This window comes from Ranitomeya variabilis, chromosome 8 (genome assembly GCF_051348905.1).
Source record: "Ranitomeya variabilis isolate aRanVar5 chromosome 8, aRanVar5.hap1, whole genome shotgun sequence".
Classification (NCBI taxonomy): domain Eukaryota; kingdom Metazoa; phylum Chordata; class Amphibia; order Anura; family Dendrobatidae; genus Ranitomeya; species Ranitomeya variabilis.
The window spans coordinates 165,092,864-165,119,171 of record NC_135239.1 but is presented as its reverse complement, the minus strand read 5'-3'; the positions used below and the strand labels follow the sequence as shown (position 1 = coordinate 165,119,171).

The following is a 26,308-nucleotide window of genomic DNA, read 5'->3' as shown; positions in this document are numbered from 1 at the left end:
GCAGCTTGTTACAATAAAATTCATGGTCGGGATTACACAGCTCACACGAGCTTCGGCTCCGGTAATCCCGACCATGAATTTTATTTTAACAAGCTGCTAATAAAGACTGAACTTTGAAGACTGGTGAGTGACCTCTATTCTTTTTGCTATTGGATTACTACATACAGACGTTTTTTCTGGAGGAGCACCCGGAGATTCATTCAGCTAGGCTATAATAGCCGCTGTGATAGCACCTGCACACAGGGGGATATCGGCCGCCAACAGCCTATGCTAGGACTGTGCCGCCTGATGAACTTTCTCACGTTGTGTATATATATATATATATATATATATATATTAAAAAAAACTACCACCTGCTCCACAAAAATAAGCTCTCACACATCTCCATTACTTAATGAAAATATAAAACTATAGAAAAAGAGTTCAGTGACAAATCAAAGTTTCATATTTGTTAAATAATAAAAGTGAGTGTAAAAAGATGAGCGTGTATATCAGTTACACCATGTAAGTTCTCTAAGATGCAACCAACAGTAGTCTGAAGTAACGCAACATTGGCTATGCCCTAAAGCACAACAAACAGGTCATACCTTTATTTTATGTAAACCCTCCTTCAGGGCATCAGCAATGGCCATGGCTCCTTTAGAACGCACCAGACAATCCCCAAAATTGATATGCTCCACTTGCCTTAAAGCCTTTAATGACTAAAAGGAAAAAAAAAAAAATTACATTGCAAACACGATTTAATGCAAAGTCACTGAAATTACATATAAATAGATTATATTTATAAAAAGGTGATGAGTAGATGAAGATATTACCCCTGCCATAGCAATGCCTCCTTTATCTGTAAATGTATTGTCGTTGAGATTAATTACTCTCAGTAGTGGATTCCCTTTGAAGGCCTCAGCCAATGCAGTGATGCCAGCATGGTTTATTCCATTCTGGGGCATGTGAACTTCCTCCAAGGTGCCAATTAACTAGGGACAAAATAGTGCATTTAATGGACAGGTAGACTGACTTATTAGTACATTACTATCAATGCTGAAAATACCACATACCCGAAATGCCTCGGCCAAAGCTGTGGCACCATCATTTTCCAAGCGATTCCTTCCAGCCATAAATATTTTGAGAGCCAGAGGTTTTCCAAGAGAACTGGATTTTTTGTGGCAATCAATAAGTGCAGCAGCCAGAATCTGAAGGAATCACAGACAAGATTTGAGTGAAACGACAAATCTACGTAAAAGTATGCTAAAGATGTTTTAAAGAAGCACTTCTCCCCCATCAACATTTTTATCCTCTTAATATATTGCAATTATATTATACAGCACTGTGCACTTACAATTGATCATTTTACCTTTCTACCCAGATAATTCTTCTCTTCTCGATTAGGTCTATAACATCATGTGATTATAAACTGACGAGCTGAATCTTCCTAGGCTCTATGTAGAAACAGGATGTCAATTTTCTCTGTATGACTCATCAGTCACTGCAAAAGTTCCTGGCAGGGGGAGGAGGAAGCAGCTGGGTCAGGAGATTAAGAGGGGAATGATAAATGCAGGGACAAGAGACTTCCTGTTTCTACATAGAGCAAAGAAAAGAGAAGAATTACCTGGGTAGAAAGGTAAAATGAGCAATCGTAAGTACACAGCGCTATATAGTATGATGACTGCAATATATTAAGAGGACAAAAACTTTGATGGGAGGAGTCCTTTAAAATGAGTATACCCATCTCAAAGATCGTATACCAAGATGTAGTATGTGTGGTAATAATAATATTAGCAAATATCTGCAATTACAAATGTAGAATAGATTTTTTTCAGATTCGCTATGTCTATTCCTCATGTACAGGCATTGCAGAACCTTGGGTATCCATGGTTATGACCTAGCAACTACCTGTCACTATATCAGTGGTCATAATGGACACCCAAGTTCCTGCAATGCCTCCACATGAAGAAAGGCATAGCGAATCAGACAAACTATGCTACATTTCTAATTGGAGTGATTTGCAAATATTATACCTACTACATATTGGGATAGGATCTTGGAGATAGGAATACCCCTTTAATGTCACTACACAAAAAATTTTATTCACTGAAACTCCTGATGTTCACATGTATGTAACTCCAGTGGGGGTCCTAATAGTCATCGACAGCCATCTCTACATGCAGTCACACAGTAAAGACTGTTAATCAATGATAGGCCTACCCACTTGATTCCCAGATATATACACATCAGGGATTTCAATGAATAAAATGCAAGTTTTACTGAAACTTCTCACAAAAATATATAATCAATCTGATCAGCTCCTCCAGCTCTACAACATCCCACCTGCAATAATACGATGGTTTCTCTTTGAAGTAACATGGGTCTGATCCCAGTAATCAGACGTTGGTGGCAGACCCAAGTGATATGCCAATTTCTTTCATAAAACTACCTCTTGAAATGTGCAGCTATCAAATCTATGGAACAAAAGCGCTACTCATAAAAGTGTCACAGTACCTTTCCTCCACCAATTCCCATGCCACAGTTATTTAGCCTCAGTTCCTGAAGTGTGTAGCAAGTGGGACTTTTCAGTAATGCCTCAAATCCTCGCACCCCGTCGGGCCCAAAAGCATTGTCGCTCAAATCAAGTTCTGTCAGATGTGCACCAGCAGTGATCAATGCATCCCCTAAAGAAATCTGTAAGAAAACCAGACAGATGTATGTATATGTACACTGACTGTATAACAGTAAGCACGATGGTAAACTGCAAAAACCCCATTCACTTAACACTGACTCCTCCATTAATTTCATAGCATATAGATTAGCATGCTCACCAGCGCAGGAGGAATTTCAGATCTCAGTCTCCCAGTAAACATATCACTCCAATGACATCTCTGCAAGTAAAGAAGACCAACACTTACTAAATTAATAATTAACTAAATGCTGAGCCTAATCAGCTTAATAAAAAAATATCAGATAAAGGTAAAGCGTAAGTTACTGTTAGGCCGGGGTCACACTGGCGACTAAAACGGACGAGTGCAATGCGATTTAAAAAAAATAAATAAATAAATCGCATTGCACTCGGACCAATGTTTAATATGGGACAGCTCCCAGCAAAGAAGAGAATGTCCAACTTCACCGAACCCGTAAAAAAGTTTTCTTTATTCACAAACTTTAAACATTGAGGATACAGACTTCAGCACAAACCATATGGGTAAAAATCTCAACGCGTTTCTGGAGACTAAGCTCCCTTAAAGGGAACCTGTCACCCCGTTTTTTCGGTATGAGATAAAAATACTGTTAAATAGGGCCTGAGCTGAGCATTACAACAGTATTTTCTGGACCCCGATTCCCCACCTATGCTGCCGAAATACGTTACCAAAGTAGTCGTTTTCGCCTGTCAATCAGGCTGGTCTGGTCAAAAGGGCGTGTTGTCTTCCCCCAGATTTTGCGTAATTTTCCGTTGGTGGCGTAGTGGTGTGCGCATGCCCAAGGTCCCGAATCCTCTGCCAGGGGATTTAAAAGAGCGCGCTGTTCGTTATTTCATTGGTGATTGGTGGGCGCGGCCATCTTCCATTGGCCGCGCGTGCGCAGAAGCGGCGCTCTGCTGGCCGCGGCTTCAGGAAAATGGCCGCCGCGATATCCATCTGCGCACGCGCGGCATCCCGCGGCCATTAGAGCGCCGCTTCTGCGCACGCGCGGCCAAAGGAAGATGGCCGCGCCCACCGATCACCAATGAAATAACGAACAGCGCGCTCTTTTAAATCCCCTGCAGAGGATTCGGGACCTTGGGCATGCGCACACCACTACGCCACCAACGGAAAACTACGCAAAATCTGGGGGAAGACAACACGCCCTTTTGACCAGACCAGCCTGATTGACAGGCAAAAACGACTACTTTGGTAACGTATTTCGGCAGCATAGGTGGGGAATCGGGGTACACAAACTACACTATTGTAATGCACAGCTCAGGCCCTATTTAACAGTATTTTTATCTCATACCGAAAAAACGGGGTGACAGGTTCCCTTTAATCTCCCTTTATTCCTTCTTTCGCAGCTCCCAGCAGCCAATTTTTTGTTGCCAGTTTTCCTTGGTCCGAGACAATCGCAGCTCTCGGCTCACTCACACCCATATAAGCCTATGAGTGCGAGTGAGACAACGCACATCATTCGGATATCATTCGAGTGATGTGCGTTAAACGATGACCCCAGCAATGGCGGAGATGGAGAAATTAGTTTCTCCGCCTCCTCTGCAGCTGTGCTCCGGTCCGCTCTGTGCACAGACGCATGACACTCGGCTGCCGCTCGCAGCAAAGCAGGAGCCGAGGGTCATTAGCATATCGCATCCGATGCTCTCACATCGGATGCAATACGCTAGTGTGACTCTGACCTTACTCAGCAGCAAGCATCTCAAAAAGGAAGGGGGGAGATTTTTGTGTACTCACCGTAAATTTTTTTTCTCCGAGCCAATCATTGGGGGACACAGGACCATGGGTGTTATGCTGCTGCCACTAGGAGGACACTAAGTAAACAGAAAGATTAACTCATCCTCTGCAGTATACACCCCTTCACTGGCTACAATTGAACCAGTTCGGTAGTAAAGCAGTAGGAGCATGAACAAAATGACAAACTATGTCAAAACCAAGGAAGTAACAACAAGCCAAACAAGGCTAACAGGGTGGGTGCTGTGTCCCCCAATGATTGGCTCGGAGAAAAAGATTTTACGGTGAGTACACAAAAATCTCCTTTTCTCCTACGCCTCATTGGGGGACACAGGACCATGGGACGTACAAAAGCAGTCCCTGGGTGGGGAGCAATATGCTAATACCCCATGTACCACTGGCTTGTGGCTAAGGAACTGTCGCTTGCAGAATGCGCCTGCCAAGGGCGGCGTCTGCAGAAGAGAGAGAATGGATGTGGTAATGCTTGGTAAAAGTGTGCAAACTGGACCATGTCGCAGCCTTGCAGACCTGCAGTGCTGACGCCTGGTGCCGAACGGCCCACGAGGCGCCCACCGACCGGGTAGAATGGGCCTTGATCCCAGCTGGGATAGGAACGCCTTTGGCACGATAGGATTCTTCAATGGCCGAACGAATCCATTTAGCTAGAGTAGCTTTGGAAGCGGGAGAACCCTTCCTTGGCCCCTCTGGATGTACAAACAGGACATCCGACGTGCGGAAGGGAGCCGTCCGCGAGACGTACCGACGAAGAGCCCTTACCACATCAAGAGTGTGAAAAGCCTTTTAAATGCGATGGACTGGTGCCGGACAGAACGAAGGCAGAACAATCTCCTCATTGAGGTGGAAAGAAGATACGACCTTGGGCAGAAAAGCGGGAGAGGTCCTCAATACTGCCTTGTCCGGATGAAAATTTAGAAACGGAGGGCGGCAGGAGAGTGCAGCCAACTCCGAAACCCGTCTGATGGACGTAATGGCCACTAGGATAACTACCTTCCATGAGAGGAAGGTCAGGGAAATGTCCTGTAGCGGTTTGAAGGGAGTCTCCTCGAGAGCTCCGAGAACTAAATTAAGATCCCACGGATCCAAGGGCATTTTGTAGGGAGGCGCCACGTGGGAGACTCCCTAGAAAAAAGTCTTCACCGGCAACCTATTGGCAATCTTTCGCTGGAAAAGGACTGACAATGCCGAAACCTGACCCTTTAGAGAGCTAAGGGCAAGTCCCGACTCTAGTCCAGACTGAAGAAACTCCAGTATGGTAGGGATAGAAAATACCAGAGGAGATCGCCCCTGTGCGTCGCACCATGAGAAAAAAAATTCGCCAGGTACGGTGGTAACTGCGCATGGAAACAGGTTTCCTAGCCCTGATCATGGTGGAAGACACCTTGGGAGTGAAACCCGCTTGGCCTAGAATCCAGGATTCAACGGCCAGGCCGTCAAAGACAGGGACCCTGAGTTCTGGTGGTAAATCGGGCCCTGTGAGAGAAGATCCACGCGATCTGGAAGACGCCAGGGGGCGTCGGCGACCAGCTGAACCAGTTCCGCGTACCATGCCCGGCGCGGCCAGTCCGGTGCGACGAGAATCACTGGTGCCCCCTCTGCCCTGATCTTCTTGATGACCCTCGGTAGCAGGGGAAGAGGGGGAAAAATGTACGGGAGGCGGAACTGGTGCCAAGGCAAGACCAGGGCGTCTGCTCCGATGGCCCGTGGGTCGAGTGACCGAGCAAAGAACTGTGGAACCTTGTTGTTCAACCTGGATGCCATGAGATCCACATCCGGGGTCCCCCAGCGAAGACAGATCTGCTGGAAAACCTCCGGGTGAAGGGACCACTCGCCCGAGGCGAGGCCCTGGCGGCTGAGGAAGTCCGCCGCCCAATTCTCCACCCCTGGAATGTGGATCGCCGAGATGGGCGAATGATTGGATTCCGCCCAGTGCAGGATGTGGGACACCTCGAGCATAGCCGTCTTGCTGCGGGTTCCCCCTTGACGGTTGATGTACGCCACGGCCGTGGCGTTGTCGGATTGAATTCTGACTGGGTGACCCGCCAGAAGGTGGTGAAACTGGAACAATGCTAGTCTGAAGAAGCGGCGGTCGAGGGAGGACGGATTGCCGTCCCACTGCGAGAGTAGCGCATGCTGGAGAGGACGGAGGTGAAATTGCGCAAATGGAACCGCTTCCATGGCAGCTACCATCTGCCCGAGAACGCGCATGCTGAATCGGATGGAGTGGGAGACTGGACGGGAAAGACTCTGAGCTCCCTGCTGCAAGGCCAAGGCCTTGTCTTGAGGAAGGATGACCAGACCGCGGGAAGTATCCAGAGTCATCCCCAGAAAAGAGATCCGCTGAGCCGGAATCGGAGAGGATTTCTCTAAGTTTATCTTCCAACCCAGGCGAGAAAGAGAATGTCCACCGTGAGAGCGACGGACTCTACGCAGGCTGGGTAAGAAGGACCTTTTATCAGTAGGTCGTCCAGGTACGGAAGTACCACCACTCCCCTGGAATGAAGAATGGCCATGGCAGCCGCCATGGCCTTCGTTAAGACCCTGGGAGCGGTGGCAAGACCGAAAGGCAAGGCCACAAATTGGAAGTGCTCTCCGCGACATGCGAAGCGGAGGAACTGTTGACGCGGAGGAAAAATTGGGATGTGGAGGTAAGCATCCTTGATGTCTATGGACGCCAGGAATTCTCCTTTTTCCATGGACACGACCACAGATCGGAGGGATTCCATCCTGAAGTGACGGATTTTTAAAAATTTGTTTAGCAGTTTTAGGTCCAAGATCGGACGGAGCGATCCGTCCTTCTTTGGGACCACGAATAGGTTCGAGTAGAACCCTTTGAACCTTTGGTCTAGGGGAACCGGAATGATGACTCCGTCCCCTTGAAGTGCCCGTATGGCCTGAAGAAGAGCTGTTGACTTTGATTTGGAGGGAAAGACTGGAAGAAGCGCGTGGGGGGGGGGGGGGGGGGGGAAAGAAAATTCTATTTTATATCCGGTGGATACCAGTTCCCTGACCCATTCGTCAGAAACGACTGAGAGCCAGGCCTGGCGGAACAAAAGTAAACCCCCTCCTACCCTGTTGGTGCCCCCCGGAAGCCGCAAGGAGTCATTGCGTGGAGGATCTATGGGATGTGGATCCCTTAGACCCGGGTGGTCTCGGTCTGGGTTTCCAATTACGGTTAGGTCTGTAAGAGACCTGGGAGCCTCGGCCACTGCGCGGGCCTTGCCCTGATGCGGAGGTAGAGGGAGTGGAAGACCAGTTGGTATTGTTACGAAAAGGCCGAAATCCGGATTGTTGATACCGAAACGGCTGGGTAGGCTTTTGTTAGGGAAGAAATTTACTTTTTCCCCCGGTGGCATCCGAGATCATTTGGTCTAGCTTTTCTCCAAACGAACAGCCTGGTAGGGCAGAGATGTCAAAGAGCGCTTGGAGGCCGAATCTGCTCGCCAATCCCTGAGCCACAGGGCTCTTCTAATGGAGATTGCATTCGTGGCTGCCTGTGCCGCGCAATTGGCTGCGTCTACTTGACTACGAAGTCCCCAGCCTGGGCTATCTGGATAGCCAGGTTGACCGCTTCTGGAGGAAAGTCTCTAACTTGCATGGTCGTGGAAAGCGACTCGGCCAAAGCGACCATAGCCTTAGCCACCCAGGAGGCAGCGAAGGATGGGAAGAGGGAGGCTCCTGTGGCCTCGAAGACGGAGCGAACCAGATAATCAATCTGGCGGTCAGAGGGGTTCTTAACAGAGGAGCCGTCTGACAGAGATAGGATGGTTTTGGAAGCGAGGTGTGACACAGCAGGGTCGACTGAGGGGGACTGCAGCCAGTCCTTGATTAGGTCCTGAGAAAAAGGATATTTGGCCTCTATGGCCTCTTGACCCATGAAGCGTTTATCGGGACGATACCTATGTTTTTGTACAATTTCCTTGAACTCAGGATGAGTGACAAAACTTTTGGACACGTTTAGTCTTTTTGAACGACACCACGTGTTCAGGGGTAGGTACGGATTCCTCGTTCACCTTCAGGGTCTGGTTAACCGCCTCTATGAGAGAGTCGAGTGTCTCTTGAGAGGGGGAGAAATCTTGAACGTAGGAATCGTCGGACTCATATTCAGAATCGTTCGGGTTGTCTGGAGAAGGGGACCGGGAAGCGGAGGTCGCAGACGCTGAAAAACCAACTGGCCCGTGGTCAGGGGATGGAGCATGGACCCGTTTTCTGGAACCCCGAGAAGGAGGAGATAGAGTACGCCCCCTGCTGGTGGACGGATCCGTACCGTCGCCCGAATCCACCGGGGGCTGACCTGAAGGGGGGCCCCGGAGGGAATCAACCGCCATAACTAGTAAATCCATAGATCGTGTCAGAGAAGCTGCCCACTCAGGGAAACTAGGCTCCACAGGGTCGGCGGCGGAGGCAACGGCGGCGGTATCGGCGGGAGGCGGCTGCACAGAGGCCGGGACACAATCCGCACACAAAGGACTAGTGTGAGCTCGGGGCCACATAAAGTGAAAAAAACTGTGTGCTTCTTGTTACCCCTTTTAGTCTCCTTGGATTGTGACAGTGTTTTTGGAGACAGAGCGGGCAGTATACGCAGGGAAGGGGTTAAGCTTTCTTGAAGCAGCTTACCCACGGTCCTGTGCCTGTGTCCCCGGGGAGGAATTAGCCGTGGCGGTTCTCTGGAGTGCTGTGGACGCGTGGACTCCTTGCAGGGAGAGGGAACAATATGGCCCCCGAGATCTGCAGGGCGCTTCTCGTCCCAGACGAGAAGCGCCGATATAGGGGGCGGGGTTACGGCCATGGGAGGGATCTGCCCACTGCGGCCTACTCCGGCTGAAAAGCCGGGGGCTAAATTTTTGGCCTGCTCGGGGATGCGCGGCGGCCGCAACAGAGCGACGCTAACCGCCACAGTCTCCCGACCGCCGGCGCCTCTCCCTAGGGACTCTGCCGCAAGATAGGGACCACTGCGGCCTGCTCCGGCTGAAAAGCCGGGGGCTAAATTTCCGGCCTGCCCGACGATGCGCGGGGCGGCGGCCGCAAGAGATCCGGAGCGCAGGAGGAACTCCTGTGTACTCACAGTGTGGCCTCCATGGCTGCCGGTGCAGGTCCCCCTTTCCCTGCGCGCTCCATCCATCCTCAGATCCTCTTCTGGAACTGATACGTTCCCTTTGTGCAACGCCGTGTAAAGTGGGCCTTGTATGTCGGGCCCCCGGAGAGGTACAGTAGAGCAGGCTCTAAGTACTCGCCGTCTTGTAGGGGGAAGGGAGATCGGGACCAAATGGCAGACCGTCGCCCCAGAAAAGAATTGGAGTGCTCCAGCGTCGCAGGAGAGGGACGGGGAGGTATACTCGCCGTGCTCGCCTGTTGCTGGTTCGGGGGAGAGCGGGCCCTATAAAAGGGATCCGTCGCCCCCTTCACTCCGTTGAATAAAAAAATAAAAATTTACGGAAAAATTAAAATTAAAATAAGAAAATTGGGGTCTGAAAAAAGGACCCAAGTGCCTCCTACAGACACTAAGCAAGAACTGGTTCAATTGTAGCCAGTGAAGGGGTGTATACTGCAGAGGAGGAGTTAATCTTTCTGTTTACTTAGTGTCCTCCTAGTGGCAGCAGCATAACACCCATGGTCCTGTGTCCCCCAATGAGGCGTAGGAGAAAAAATCCTATCAGACTGAAGAAAGTGTTAGTTATGATCAGGTCAACATCTACACATACAGGTGGGGGGCCCTTTCTCAGGGAACTACATGCTTGTCCTCTGCTCCAGTAATAATCCCTTGGGAATATGTAGTGAGAAGCTAAACAGCTCTCTGCCCTCGACATGATGGTATAGGAGACCTCTGACAAATTCACATTAAAGGGGCGTTTCCACTTCTACAGGGTGTGAGGGATCGACACCCTTAGCTGCTCCTACAGGTAGACACAGGAACACTGATCGTGAAACACCTTCTGGTTTATTAAAGTCAGCATAGACCAATGCATTGTTCAGGAAAACAAAAGCAGAGCCTTCCTGGTTTAATGTAAAACACAGTTCAGAGTCCTTTTCTCTGCAGGTTTCAATCTGCAGACACCTGGCAATGTTCTCTGCTCCTCCTGGAGCCACGTGGGAGTGCTTCCTCTCCCAATACACCACACCGACTGTCCCTCAAGTCCAGGTATTTAACCAGGACCATGTGATGTTCACATGATCATGACATCACCGAAGGTCCTGCTAGTACAAATGCCGGTGTTGGCTCTGCAAGAGGGGGATATGGTGAGCATCCTCCCACAGACTACGGGTGCTCACATAAAACCAGCCCATTGTAACTTTAAGGGTATGTGTCCACGTTCAGGATTGCATCAGGATTTGGAAAGGATTTTTCATCAGTTTTTGTAAGCCAAAACCAGGTGTGGAACAATTACAGGAAAAGTATAATAGAAACATATGCTCCACTTTTGCATTTATCACCCACTCCTGGTTTTGGCTTACAGATACTGATGAAAAATCCTGACCAAATCCTGAACGTGGACACATACCCTAACACTAACCGTCTCAGCAATAGGCATGCTGGAGGCAAAAACAATCTGGTTCTACATCGCTGACTGTTGTATACGCAGTGACATGTATCTCCCTTCACATACTATGCCAGTGACTGTCACAAGGGATTATTTGGACAAGGGAGCCTTACAACATGATCGAAAACTCAAAAGAAATGGACAGTTTCCACCATAACGAACGATCGTTGGTCCGGTGAAACGAAGTATTGAACAGCTAATGTTCGTGATATTTAAAAACAACACTCAGCATATTGGATACATCGGCACTGGCAGCATCATGAAAGGAAAAAAAATCCAGTATTGACAGATTTACTCGGAGACCAGTTTGGAATTGCTAAACATTTTTTCGACTACTTTAATCTACTAAGGGTCTATAGTCTGGCAGGCAATAGAAGAAAAAAAAAAAAACACCACCACAACAAAAAGTTTAAGGCTATGTTCACACGTTGTGGTTTTTGCTGCGGATCCGCAGCGGTTTTGACGCTGCGGATCCGCAGCAGTTTTCCATGCGGTGTACAGTACAATGTTAACCTATGGAAAACAAAAACCGCAGTGCACATGCTGCGGACAAATCCGCGTGGAAACGCTGCGGATTAAAAGAAGTAGCATGTCACTTCTTTGTGCGGATTCCACAGCGGTTTTCAACCAGCACCAATAGGAAAGTGCTGTTGAAAACCCGCAGAGGAATCCGCAGAAGAAACCGCGTGAAAATCCGCAGTGGTTTTGCACTGCGGATTTTCCAAATCCGCTGCGGAAAAATCCGCAGCAGAATCCGCAACGTGTGCACATAACCTAATATGTCAATACATTTGTCTGCAACCTATTTTACTGTATATGATAATTTTACCTTGAGGTCAGGCTTATTTTCCAAGGACTTGGCAATGGCTTTTGCAGCTTCAACACCTACAGTGTTGCCTTCAAGACGCAGTGCCTGAAGTCCTTCGAAACTTTCAATTTCTTGCACAACTTCTTCTGCTGCAAATGGACACAGAAAGCTTTTTAAAATTGAGCAGAAAACAAGTCAGAAAATAAAAATAAAAAAAACTGAAGGAAGTCAAAATATTGGCATGAAACATAACGTCCCACACTTACTACTGTGATTGCCGCAGATTAATGTGGGCCACTATGTGTGCGGCTCACATGTTGTGATTAAATTAATTAAAGGGGTTTTTCGTTTGTTTGCTTCTAATGGACACTGCTGCTGCTTACCATCCTGTGCCGTGTTCAGTTTCAGAGTCCTGCCTTTAAAGCTCAGTTCTCCTCCTCCTACCTTGGTCTTTGCCAGGGAATCTGCCAACTGTGAAATATCTTCAGATGCCATCTTCTAGCCTGAGAAATGGAAATCGGTATATTTAAGTTAAAAATGATCCAGCAAACTGCTGTATTCATCGTGCAAAATAAGAACACCTATACTCTCCTTCCAGACCTGGAAGTAGTAAGAGCCGCTGCTTTGTCACCCCCTCCAGGTGTCAATTATGTCAGAAAGAAGCAGTGTGAAGGAGCCCATTAGTGGCTGCTGATTTGCCCCTGCAGGGTTCATGTGGCATAATTTTAAGAAAATATGTCATAAAGCTGGAGAATAAGTTGTCGTGTGTGAACATGTAATCCCTTAAAATAATAATTTGTGTTCCCAGATATGCAAATGTGTTCTTGGGCTTGTGGGAGGAAACACTTGTCTTTGGAGGGGAGGACAAGTGGTGGCAACCATGTACCAGCCTCTGGACCAGAAACATGGATGATATCCTCATCCTCTGGCCTGGCCAAGAGTCTGATTTCTGTCATTTCGTGGAGGCATTAAACGTTTATACCATTGGGCTGAGGTTTACGTCAGAATGTTACAGCCAAAATATAACCTTTTTGGACTTTACTATCAAAAAAGAAAGAGGATGGAAGTGTCGGTACATGTACCCATCGAAAGACCACGGCCACGAACAGCCACCATCCAGTCCCCCTCAAAAGGGAGATACCCAAAGGGTAGTTTCTCTGCATCAGGAGAAACTGCTCCAATAATGGGGTCTTTAGGAGACAAGCTAAGAAGCTTTATCAAAGGATCAGAGACCGGGGCTATCCCTGCCAGGTGCTTGATGGCACATACTCTAAGGCTTTGAGAAGGAATAGACGGTCCCTTCTAACCAGAGAACGGAGGTGAACACAGACAACTAGGATGATCGGCACATATGACAATCAGATTGAAAGGGTATATCAAACTTCCAAAAAACATGGAGTATAACTGCCGGCAGAACCAAATTTAAACGGCCTTATTCCATCTACACCGAGTATTACATACAGAAGAGGCAAATCGATTAGTGATCAGTTGGCACACAGTCTGTATCAGTGACCAACCAAGCCTGGCACCTGGCTCGATCAAAATTCCTGTGGCTTTTTCAAATGCGGAAATTGCTCTAGGTGTGAATGGCTGTCCCCTTGTAAAACATTCTGCAGCGCAGCGACAGGAAGCCTGTACTCAGTCAGGGATCTTGACAAGTGCATGGGAGTTGTGTATTATGCCACATGTGCATGCCCCCTGGACTACATTGGCAAAACTACGAGGAAACAGAGTGAGCGAGCCTCTGGGGGACATTGGGAATAAACCGGATACCCCGGTTGCTCACCATATGAATGAAACATCCAGAGGACGTCTGAAGGAGATCTCCTTCTCCACGATTGAACTAATCAGACCTAAGATTAGAGGTGGCAATTTTGATAAGACGCAAATCGAATGGATTTTCAGAATGCAATCTTTATCCCCAAGGGGTAGAAATTAATGTCTCTCATATGCCTGCTTTATATAAGAGCAACTCTCCCCCTCTTATGTTAATTAATAAATTCTTTAAATCCCATAACTTTATTACGCTAATATGTCTGTAGCTCTATTGGCATCTTCTGTTTTTGATTTATTTATGGGGATACCCAGAATTTGAATTCTATACACATGCCATCTGTGTTTATGGCCATCCCTATAGTGGGAATTACATCTGTATACCGGTATATTTCGATGCGATAGAGCATCCCTTATCAGACTTAGATATATATCCCAGTTCACTGTCTATTTTATGCCAATTGTGAAATGTGTGTCTAATGACACTGTATCCACTCTTGGTATTAACACATACATGGAATTATATTTGTCCTTGCAAATACCTCATTTTTACTTTAGTATAACATGCTTGAAGAGGAATGGGTTGCATACCTCTGTCCCAGTTGGTGCGGTCAAGTCTCGCCCATAGAGTGGGGATAATGCAACCATAAGTTTGGCGCGCTCCGCTTGTGTATGACGTCACTTTAATAATAATCTTTATTTTTGTATACTTTATTATGCGCATGATTTGGTGGGGGGGCATCACAGCAAGATATCCACACATTACCTGACAGATAAACGTTCCAGCCTGGGGCGAGCGCCATTCTGCATGTTATGACATCCCCTGTTGCGTCGGACGCCAACGTACTGTTATGACTTTCCAGCGTGCTCCACTGCTCACGCACTGAGGCTTATGGTGTAAGAGCCTCTGCTCTTCACACTTTGTGCACTTTTCTTCAACAGAGAAGCTCAGGAACCAGACCCGGCTTGATAGATTATGGGGAGTATCATTTTCAGTTATTACAGGGATATTTAAAGCCCACAGACTTTACTACCAGGTATGCTTGCAACATCATCTGTGTCCTGCACCATCTTTTAACATTATTGGACAGTCCTCCTGATGAACTGAGTGGCCGGGGAAACGCGCAGAGGAGCTGCTAAAAACTACACGATAAGTTCCTGTCCTATATTATGACTCCTTAATAATTATTGTTATTGAAACTACTTGTGTCTTTACATACTTTAGATATCACAGGACATATTTACTAAATACAAATGTTGTTAGTGTTTCCTGTTAGGCCACTCTAATATTAGCATTGTGCGATGGTTGCGTCGTGCTTTGGCGCACCGCCGACACAAAAAAAAAGTTACATGTAACTTTTTTGTGCGTCGAGTCCGCCATTTTCGACTGCGCATGTGCGGCCTAAACTCCGCCCCGAACCTTACAATGGGGCAGCGGAAGCGTCGTAAGACTGCTTCCGCTGCCCATGTCGGGCATTCATTTCACAGCATACGTCGGTACGTCGGCCCAACGCTAGTGTGAACGCAGCCTAATACGCAAATCTCCACTGCAAGGCAGAATCAGACAGAGGCAAGACTTCAGGAACATAGGGCTATTAGGAAGTTTTTAGCTTTTTGATATTACAAATCCGATTCTGAAAAGTACCTGCATGATTTATACCAACCATTTCCCTTCAAAAAGGGATATTACTACTAATATTGTCAGATTACTATACAGATTTAAGAAATGGAATGTATTTTTATCTGTGCCTTCATCTCTGATCTTGGATCTATTTGTTTTCCCACCTGTATACAGCAGGGCCACATAGGGGCGATTTGTCCGGAGGGGGGGCTGGAGGGCGGCTGTCCCGTGGGGGGGCGGGGCGGCGGCTGTTCCGCGGGGGGGGGGGGGGGGTGAGAGGGCGGCTGTTCCGCGGGGGGGGGGGGGGGCGGCGGCGGGATGGCACATGCGCACAGTGCACCATTCTAACATTCATTTCTAATGGAGATGATGGTTCCCAGTGGTCGCCCCCTACACACACGTGGTCACCTGCCCTGCACACAGATGGTGGTCCTCTCACTGGACAGCCCCGATACCGGTAGAGATGACAGGGGCCGGTCCCCACCACAATCACCCTCAGGGAGGCGAATACCTCACGTTCAGGGAGCAGCACCGCGGCCCGGCACACTAATATGTCGGGTTAGTTCCCGCCTAAACTGCGACGTGCTGCTAACATCAGGCCGCTTAGCTTCTTTTTTTCCCAGTCGGTGTATAACGCTACACGGACGGCACACACGGCGTACTCACCGGCGGTAAGGTCGTCACTCCACAACACGCTGCTTATGGCGAACCGGTTTTCTTTTCCTCCCAATATCTGTACCGGCAGTTATCTCACAACGGCTGCGCCTGAGTTGGCCTATGGGAATCGTAGTTTTAGCTGTGGCTCAGGCACTGCAAAGAGCCAGAAGAGAAAACTACAACTCCCGTGATGCCTTGGGTGAGGCGCGAGGAGTGGTTTGGCGGCGAAGTTCAGATTGCGCCATCAGCAGGCCGGTGACAGACGCGTCAGTGGGAAGAAGAACCACAACAATGAGAAGGAAGCAGTGCGGCGCCACGTTACTGCTCCAGCCATCATGGCTTCTTCTAGGGGCTGGGGTTTTGTATTGGAAATCATTTCCAATGTAAGGATCCATTTTCTCTGATCGGTGCAGGACAGGCAATGTGGTCGGTGGTTTAATATTCCGTTTGCACAGGGCGACCTGGCTTTAGACCGGCCGCCACACCTGTGCTGTCGAGGACAATGATCTTTTGTGCAGCAGTAACGTGCTTACCTTGGGAAGGAGCGTTTTCTCGTTCGTTGGGTGAAAGGCAGCCTGTGTACCCTGACGATCATCAGGACACGTGCATTCCCAGGACCGCCGGTCCCCGTTTGGGGGTCACTTTCTGGTCCCTTATAGCACAGGTCCCCAGCCTGTGTCTCCGCTTGTGTGAGCATCACTGTCGGTGCCCTCTGGGTGCTTTCACACTGGGTTCGGCATCCGTTCGTTGGTCCTGTCGGGGTTTACATCCAGACCCCCCACTAAACGTGATTTGGGCGTATATGCAGATGGAGCCCTAGACTGTAACGGTGCCAACAAGGCGAATGAGCGCTGTGTTGTGCATAATTATCGGGCGTGTAGGCCTACTGGAGAGGCACGTAGCCTAATTGGTGGAGAAGAGTTAAACTTGATGGACCGAGGTTTTTTTGAGGAATAATAGCGTTTTGGATCCCATGCCCAATGTGCTTCTATTTGACGCTACGTAAACTCATTCTCGGTGCGAGTTTATGAGCCACGGAAACGCTGCATATTTTCAGCAATAGAATGTCACTACATGCGGTAATTCCGGATGGTGACCTAAACACAAGTACGGTACATTTGGATGTAGCCAAAAATATTTTTGCTACGTCTAAAACGCTACTATTCCTGATCGTGGGCACATAGAAGGAAAAGTGGTGGAATGATGGAAATCGCAGGATGGATACACTTGTTACTGATCTGCAAATAATGAGAAAATGGAAACAAAATATCTCAATGTATTCAGTATCGAGTATGAACGCCACACGCAGAAATCCCCGCTCTTACACACCTTGGCTGCTGAGGTTAATAAACAGATGTGTGACACCATTGTCAGAAAGTCCGCCTGACGAATCCCACTCTAATGGGAACCACTGGGTTTCCAATAGTTTGCCCATCATTTTTTAAGTACAGAGGATGGGCTTATTCTACTGGTTAGAAATACAGCTGGGTGATCAATGCCTTCACGCTCTAAGGTCAATCTTCTTTTTAGGGGGCATGCTCTTATGTTCCCGTCCATGTGGCTGCATGATTTGAGGTTGTTAGACTGCCTGAAAACGTGGGAATTCCCTTCAGGGTGTCTAACAGCCACAAATCATGCATCTACGGGGACTCGAACATACTATACGAGCACACCCGTGATACTCTGATAACACCCAAGCATGCTTGGATAAAACATCCGAGCACATATGCCCATCACTAGTCTATACAAATGCACAGAGCATGGGAAATGAGAATTGTAGCTGCTAATACAGGAAGAGAGATGTAATGCCATAGGCATCACTGAAACTTGGTGGGATGATACACATTGGAATACAAACCTTGAAGGCTACAACTTATTAGAAACGGGAGGAGGTAGTGCATTGTATGTTAGGAAAACGTGTATCTCCATAGAGATCCAAGCTTCAGAAACTGGTAGCTCTGTAGAAACTGTTTGGGTAAGCATACAAGGAGAGAAGAACAGAAAGGACAATATTGTAGGTGTTTACTATAGGCCACCTGGACATCAAATGCCTCTGTACTCAAAAAGTATGACATATTGATCATGGGAGATTTTAACTATCCAGATATTTGTTTGGAATCTCTCTCAGACAAAAGTAGTGGGTCCAGAAAATCCTTCTCTTGCTGACAACTTTATCTTTCAAAAGGTAGGGTACCGTCCATGACTAAGGGTGCTATGTCACCAGAAACGCGTAGATAGTGTTTTTAATTATATTGTGCTGTTGTTTTATCCTCTATTTTTTGATATGAAGTGAATAAAGTACCAAGACTTTGCTTTTTCACCACCTCGTTGAGCTGGATTTTTTTCTATTTCCTGCATTCCTCACGCCTTGACACAGTGTTTCCGTGCTCCGAGCCTCCAGGGACTACAACTATGGTGAGCTGGATTTTTTCTTTTGTCTTTAGGGTACCGTCTCACAGTGGCACTTTGGTCGCTACGACGGCACGATCCGTGACGTTCCAGCGATATCGCTGTGTCTGACACGCAGCAGCGATCAGGGACCCCGCTGAGAATCGTACGTCGTAGCAGATCGTTTGGAACTTTATTTCGTCGCTGGATCTCCCGCTGTCATCGCTGGATCGGTGTGTGTGACACCGATCCAGCGATGTGTTCGCTTGTAACCAGGGTAAACATCGGGTTACTAAGCGCAGGGCCGCGCTTAGTAACCCGATGTTTACCCTGGTTACCATCGTAAATGTAAAAAAAAAAAAAAAAAACCACTACATACTCACATTCTGATGTCCGTCACGTCCAGCGCCGTCTGCTTCCCGCACTGACTGAGTGCCGGCCGTAAAGTAAAAGCGCAGCGGTGACGTCACCGCTGTGCTGTGCTTTATGGCCGGCACTGACACAGTCAGTGCGGGAAGCAGACGGCGCTGGACGTGACGGACATCAGAATGTGAGTATGTACTGTTTTTTTTTTTTTTACATTTACGATGGTAACCAGGGTAAACATCGGGTTACTAAGCGCGGCCCTGCGCTTAGTAACCCGATGTTTACCCTGGTTACACGGGGACTTCGGCATCGTTGGTCGCTGGAGAGCTGTCTGTGTGACAGCTCCCCAGCGACCACACAACGACTTACCAACGATCATGGCCAGGTCGTATCGCTGGTCGTGATCGTTGGTAAATCGTTTAGTGTAACGGTACCCGTAGAGTAGAGAACAAGAGGATCTGCAATCTTGGACCTAATTCTCCACCAACAGGGAGGACATGAGTGAGGAAGAAAAGGTGGCTGGGAATTTAAGAGGCAGCATTCATGCTATCCTTGAATTACAAGAGGAGGAAGACCAGTGAGGACTCAAGACTTTAAGGTTGGACTTAAAGGCAGATTTTAATGGACTCAAAGTCTGAGTCTGAATGTTCTAAAGGACAAAAATGTCCAAGAAGGTTTGAAGATTTTACTAAATGAAATTCACACTGCACAATTGGTTTAAATTCCAAAAAGGAGGAAGAATTGGAAGCACTTAAAGAGACCAGGGTGGATTAACACAGAACTTAATAACTTAAGAAAAAAAATAAATGTATATTACATGAAAAGGGGGGCATAACTAAAGAAGCATATAATGCTGTTTGCTGGGAATGCAGGGCATGCGTTAGAAGAGCTAAAGCCAGTAATGAAGTGAGGCTTGCAAGGGAGACCAAAAAGCAGCAAAAAAAAAAAGGATTTTGGGGGTATGTAAAAAGTCAAAGATGCTATAGGATTTTTACAGGATGAAAAGGGTGAAGTGGACAAAATTTATGTTAAGAAGGCCTAACTTTTAAATTCGTGTTTTGCTTCTGTGTTGACTAATAGAGCAATTGTAACATCAACTGGGCAGCACGGTGGCGCAGTGGTTAGCACAGCAGCCTTGCAGCGCTGGAGTCCTGGGTTCTAATCCCACCTTGGACAACATCTGCAAAGAGTTTGTATGTTCTCTCCGTGTTTGCGTGGGTTTCCTCCGGGCACTCCGGTTTCCTCCCACATTCCAAAGACATACTGATAGGGAATTTAGATTGTGAGCCCCATCGGGGACAGCGATGATGTGTGCAAAACTGTAAAGCGCTGCGGAATATGTTAGCGCTATATAAAAATAAAGATTATTATTATCAACTGATCGTCACAGTGACATTGAAGGAATAAAAGAATCCACACTATCTATACACAGAGAGATGGTGGGGGAACACTTGGCTAATTTAAATCTGGTCCAGATGAATTACATCCTAGGGTAGTGAAAGATAGCAGAGGAAATTGCAGAACCTCTAGGGAGAATCTTTGAAGAATCCTGGAGAACAGGAGAAGTCCCCAAAGATTAGAGAAGGGCAAATGTTGCCCCCTAGCTTCAAAAAAAGGAAAGAACATGGAGACAGGAAATTATAGGCCAGTGAGCCTGACTACTATACCAGTATTATTAAACAACATCTATGTTGTTACGCCCACAGGGCGTGGGGAAATATAGTGGACTCACTAGACCACTGATGGAGCAGTGGTAGCTGTATACCCGGTACACAAGAGACAGGAGAATGTGCTTCCAAAAAGCAAAGGTATTTATTTAAATGAAGCTTTAGCAAACGGAAAGGTGCCTTAGAGAAGAACCCTCTGGACCACAACACTGACCCATGTAGTGGAGCACCGGGCAAGGTGTACCCCTATACAGGGATTGCCCCGTCACAACACCAAATGGCCTAAATGCCGCAGTACCCGGACCAGAGGGACGACCCGTACAGACCGTATTAACAAGACGGTGGAATTCAGGCTCTGTCAGTGGAGAGAATCCTGGAAGCTCTGTGTAGTCTCGGAAAGGCTGATCCAGCCGGCAGCAATATCTGGATGGTTCCGTGAGGAGCAGCTTAGTCAGCCTGGAGTGGAAACCGGAGAGTCCAGAAGGATTCAGATTAGAGAACTGCCAGCGGAGGATTCTGAGGAGACAGAGAAATTAGAAAACCAAAAGTAATAAACTACAGTTTGCAGAGTGTGGCCTGAGCAGAAGGCCACAAACAACAGAATGAACACATTGCCCAGGCGCCTCCCATAATGGGAGGATGCCTTTTATGCACAGAGCATTATAGCACAGAGAGCATAAATAGAGAACAGGTGCTCTGCTGTTTTAAGTATGTGCAGGAAGCGGGGCGCGCCTCCTAAGAGCATTTCCAGGAGACCTGCCAAGAGGATGCAGGTTCTTAGCAGAGGAAGGAGCTGCTGATCGTCTGGAGCCACGGACAGGGTGAGTAGTACCAGTAGAGCTGCGTGAAAGGTGCCGGTTTCCCTTCGCAGCGGAGACCGGACCTGCAGCTGAGGACATGACATATGTAAGTACTTGGATAAGAATACAGTAATTCCTTTTTTTTTTTTTTTTTTTTACAGACCATAAGATCCACTTTTTTTCCCCCCAATTTTTTTGGGGAAAAATGGGGGTGTGTCTTATGGTTGCAATATACTTACAAATGTGGCTGCGGTCCCGATGCAGCTTCCCTTCCCAGGCTGGTGTGGCTCTAGCTGTGCTCTGTGGGGCGGTGGTGTCGGGGCTCTGTGGTGTGGCGGCAGCGGGGCTCTGTGCTGCATGGGGGGCTCCGCCGGCATTTCGTCAAAGCCCAGAAGCCCCCGCATCTCTGTTGCTGCGGCGCGGTGGCCTCCGGAAAGATGGCTGCCGGGGGCAGCGCATGCTCAGATTCAAATCTCGGCAACGAGATCTCGTCTCCAGAGATCTTGTTGCCGAGATCTGAATCTGAGCATGTGCTGACCCCGGCGGCCATCTTTCCGGAGGCCACCGGCATCCATCTTTCCGGAGGCCTCCGCGTTGCAGCAACGGAGCTGCGGGGGCTTCCGGGCTTTGTCGAAATGCCGGCGGAGCCTCCCACGCAGCACAGAGAGCTGACGCCGCCCCACAGAGCACAGCAGCCCCACAGAGCACAGCCACCCCAGAGAGCACTGCCGCAACACAGCACCGCAACAGCCTGGGATTTACCGAAGGCCACGGCACCAGCCTGGACCAACTGTGAATGACCCCTGTGACCACTCCTCTACCTGTGCCGATCCATTCCCTGGTAAGCTGAATTCGGACTGTAAGACGGACCCCCATTTAACACATTTTTTTCCCCTATTTTCCTTCTGAAATTTTGGGTTGCGTCTTATGGTCTGGTGTGTCTTAGGGTATGTGTCCACGTTCAGGCTTGCTTCAGGCTTTGGTCAGGATTTTATGCAAGTAAAATCCTGACCAAAAATGCACCTGAGGTCACTGGCAGGTCACCTGCGGTGTACCTGCGTGTTTTGCTCATTGTAGCAACATGCTGCGTTTTGAAAAAACGCACCGCGCATGCGTTTTTGCGGCAAAAACGCATGCGTTTTTTAACGCATAGTGGAGTCGGGATTTCATGAAATCCCATCCACTATGCTGTAACATCTGGACGCTGCGTTTTTGACGCTGCGGAAAAACGCAGCGTCAAAAACGCAGCGTTTCCTGAACGTGGAAACATACCCTTATAGTCCGAAAAATAAGGTAACCAGAGCCAGCATGGGTTTGTAGCAAACAAGTCATGCCAGACTAATCTAATTTCCTTCTATGATGGAATCACTGACTAGGTGAATCAGGGAAGTTAGGTAGATATAGTATATCTCATACTATCCTTATTGAAAATATGACCAAGTATGGGATTGCCAAGGCTAAAGTTAGGAGGATTCATAATTGGCTCAGTGATCGTACTCAAAGAGTGGTTGTAAATGATTGCGCATCCAATTGAAAGTGTTTCAAATAGGGTACCACGAGGCTCTGTCCTGGCCCCAATGTTTGACATTTTTTATAAATGATCTAGATAAGGGAACTGAAGGTAAACTGATCAAATTTGCAGACAACGCAAACCTAGGAGGGATAGCTAAAGGTACCGTCTCACAGAGGCACTTTGGTCGCTACGACGACACGATCCGTGATGCTCCAGCGTCGCTCCATTATCGCTCCAGCGTTGTAGACTGCGGTCACACTTCGCAATGCACGGCGCTGGAGCGATAATTTCATGACGTATTTGCGATGTAGAAGCCGTTGGTTACTGTGCGCACATCGTATACAATATCGTGCACACCTTTGTTACACAATGCGATCATGCCGCCACAGCGGGACACTTGACGACGAAAGAAAGTTTCAAACGATCTGCTACGACGTACGATTCTCAGTGGGGTCCCTGATCGCAGTAGCGTGTCAGACACTAGAGAAGACAGGAACGATTCAGAAGGATCAAGATAAGCTTGAATAATGGGCAGTGACTGACAGAATGGTATTTAACCCTCCGTCACATACAATAGGCCTGACAGGCACATCTTTTACTTTCATCTCTCCTTCCTCACCAGATTGTGAGGAAATCCCCTCCCTCCAGGTAGTCTCCTGTCTCTAGCAGGTCTGTGAAACCTCATACCACAGTTGGATTGCAGAGCTTCAGGAGGACAGATATAACTGCGCTAATCTCTCAGGCTCATTGTATGTGAACACGTCACACTCAATAAGCTTGGTATTTTATGTTTTATTCATCACAATTGTTTATTTAGCTTGTTTTATGAATGTATAGCACAAAGTGTGAGGATATTTCATAGAAATAAGGCAGATTAAATAAGAAAGTGTGCTGCACAGGCATATACAGTAGATTCTGCCCAGATGATGATAGTGAAAATTCACCACCTGCACCACAGAAAGCGGAATCAGAAGGCTTTCTAATTATGAATGTCACAAATGTCATAATGCAATCTGCCTGACACATGCAAAAATGATGTGTAATTCTTGCTCTGCTCTGCAAGTGTAATTTTTCTGGGACAACTTCAGGATCTAATTCTGATTGAATATGTGTTTAACCCCTTACTGACATCGGACGGGATAGTACGTCCGATGTCAGCTCCCCTGCTTTGATGCAGGGCTCCGCGGTGAGCCCGCATCAAAGCCGGGACATGTCAGCTGTTTTGAACAGCTGACATGTGCCCGCAATAGCGGCGGGTGAAATCGCGATTCACCCGCCGCTATTAACTAGTTAAATGCCGCTGTCAAACGCAGATAGCGGCATTTAAATACCGCATCCGGCCGGAAATGACGGCATCGCCGACCCCCGTCACATGATCGGAGGTCGGCGATGCTTCTGAATGGTAACCATAGAGGTCCTTGAGACCTCTATGGTTACTGATCGCCGGTAGCTGTGAGCGCCACCCTGTGGTCGGCGCTCACAACACTCCTGATTTTCTACTACATAGCAGTGAACAGCAGATCGCTGCTATGTAGCAGAGGCGATCGTGCTGTGCCTGCTTCTAGCCTCTCATGGAGGCTATTGAAGCATGGCAAAAGTTAAAAAAAAAGTTAAAAAAAATATAAAAGTTTAAATCACCCCCCTTTCGCCCCAATCAAAATAAATCAATTAAAAAAAATCAAATCTACACATATTTGGTATCGCCACGTTCAGAATCGCCCGATCTATCAATAAAAAAAAGCATTAATCTTATTGCTAAACGGCGTAACGAGAAAAAAAAATCGGAAACCCAGAATTACGTTTTTTTGGTCGCCGCGACATTGCATTAAAATGCAATAACGGGCGATCAAAAGAACGTATCTGCACCGAATTGGAATCATTAAAAACGCCAGCTCGGCACGCAAAAAATAAGCCCTCAACTGACCCCAGTTGAAAATGAAAAATGGAGGCGCTACGGGTATCGGAAAATGGCGCAATTTATTTTTTTTTATTAAAGTTTGGAATGTTTTTTCACCACTTAGGTAAAAAATAACCTAGTCATGTTAGAGGTCTATGAACTCGTAATGACCTGGAGAATCATAATGGCAGGTCAGTTTTAGCATTTAGTGAACCTAGCTAAAAAGCCAAGCAAAAAACATGTGTGGGATTGCACTTTTTTTGCAATTTCACCCCACTTGGAATTTTTTTCCTGTTTTCTAGTACACGACATGGTAAAACCAATGATGTCGTTCAAAAGTACAACTCGTCCCGCAAAAAATAAGCCCTCACATGGCCAAATTGACGGAAAAATAAAAAAGTTATGGCTCTGGGAAGGAGGGGAGTGAAAAACGAACACGGAAAAACGAAAAATCCCACAGTCATGAAGGGGTTAATAGTACTTAAGGTACCTTAAAATTAAGTTTGTTTCCATAAATTTTCTTTGTAGAGTTTTTTGACAGAGTCGAACTGGGGACTATTTGGCGGGAGTTTTGAAATGTTTGTATTTCAGAGTTATTAGTTTTATGTTAAGTAAATGTTGTTGTTTTTTTGCACCTGATTATGTGTAGTCTCTTATTACATCCCTATGAAGGTCACTGATAACTTTTAGAGCACTGAAATTGCAAACATTAGATATTATAGGTATTTTTCTAGCCTGCGCCTGACAGTCACATTGTATGTGAACACGTTAGAACCGATATTGTATGTGACGGAGGGTTAACAGGGAAACATGCAAGATTCTACATATGGGCAAGAAAATAGAAAATTACATCTACAGAATGGGAGGACTAGAACTAAGCAACGGCACGTGTGAAAAAAGACTTGGGTATACCAATAGATCACAGACTGCACATGGATCAACAGTGTGATGCAGCAGCAAAAAAGGCAAACACAGTTCTAGTATCTATTATGAGAAGCATAGAGTCTAGATTACATGAAGTAATTATCCCCCTCTACTCCTCCTTGGTCAGGCTGCTTCTGGAATACTGTGTCCACTTCTGGGCACCACATTTTAAAAAAGACATTGAAAAACTGGAGCAAGTTCAGAGAAGAGCTATCCGAATGGTAAGTGGACTGCAATGGATGTCCTACAAGGAACAATTAAAGGATCTGAGAGTGTTTAGCTTGTGAAAAAGAAGACTAAGAAGATGAAGGGCTGTCACAATGTAGAGGGACCATCCTTATTCTCATTTGCACATGGAAACACGAGAAGCAATGGAATGAAACTGAAAGGGAGAAGATACAGACTAGATATTAGAAAAAAGTTTTTGACAGTGAGGGTGATCAATAAGTGGAACAGGCTGCCACGAGAGGTGGTGAGTTCACATTCAATGGAAGTCTTCAAACAGGCTGGACAGACATCTGTCTGAGATGGTTTATTGAATCCTGCATTGAGCAGGGGGTTGGACATGATGATCCTGGAGGTCCCTTCCAAAGCTAACATTCTATGAATGGGACTGGATCGGTGCTAGGAAGAGCTGAAGACAGCAGCTGGTAAGCATATTATTAGGGGTAGGGAACATGGATTAGTGACACAACTCCAGCACTGAAATATAAAAAATGCTGGAGTGGTGTTTTAATTTGGGCTCCTCAACAGTATACGCGATTACAATTTGATGGATGGATGTGTGACTGATGAGACCCCCACTGTAGCCACGTTCACACATACAGTATTTGGTCAGTATTTTACATCAGTATTTTTAAGCCAAAACCAGCAGTGGGTGATAAATACAGAAGTGGTGACGTGTTTCTATTATACT

The 26,308-nt window shown here is 47.1% G+C and overlaps 1 protein-coding gene across 2 annotated transcripts in view; it reads right to left on the bottom strand.

Moving 5' to 3' along the window:
• RANGAP1 (Ran GTPase activating protein 1) overlaps window positions 1-16,169 on the bottom strand; it is a 29,962-nt gene extending 13,793 nt beyond the window's left edge. Inside the window, exons 1-8 of one of the 2 annotated variants that reach the window (XM_077278135.1) lie at window positions 15,847-16,169; window positions 12,170-12,289; window positions 11,808-11,935; window positions 2,814-2,873; window positions 2,497-2,676; window positions 1,056-1,190; window positions 816-974; window positions 588-701 (exon numbers count right to left, since the gene is read on the bottom strand). In XM_077278135.1, coding sequence (XP_077134250.1) covers window positions 588-701; window positions 816-974; window positions 1,056-1,190; window positions 2,497-2,676; window positions 2,814-2,873; window positions 11,808-11,935; window positions 12,170-12,281 — 888 coding nt within the window. In that variant the 5' untranslated portion in view covers window positions 12,282-12,289; window positions 15,847-16,169. Of the gene's footprint in view, window positions 1-587; window positions 702-815; window positions 975-1,055; window positions 1,191-2,496; window positions 2,677-2,813; window positions 2,874-11,807; window positions 11,936-12,169; window positions 12,290-15,588; window positions 15,771-15,846 lie in introns of those variants that run through there. The other variant, XM_077278136.1, reaches the window with a different exon arrangement.
• Between the last annotated feature and the right edge of the window lie 10,139 nt (window positions 16,170-26,308).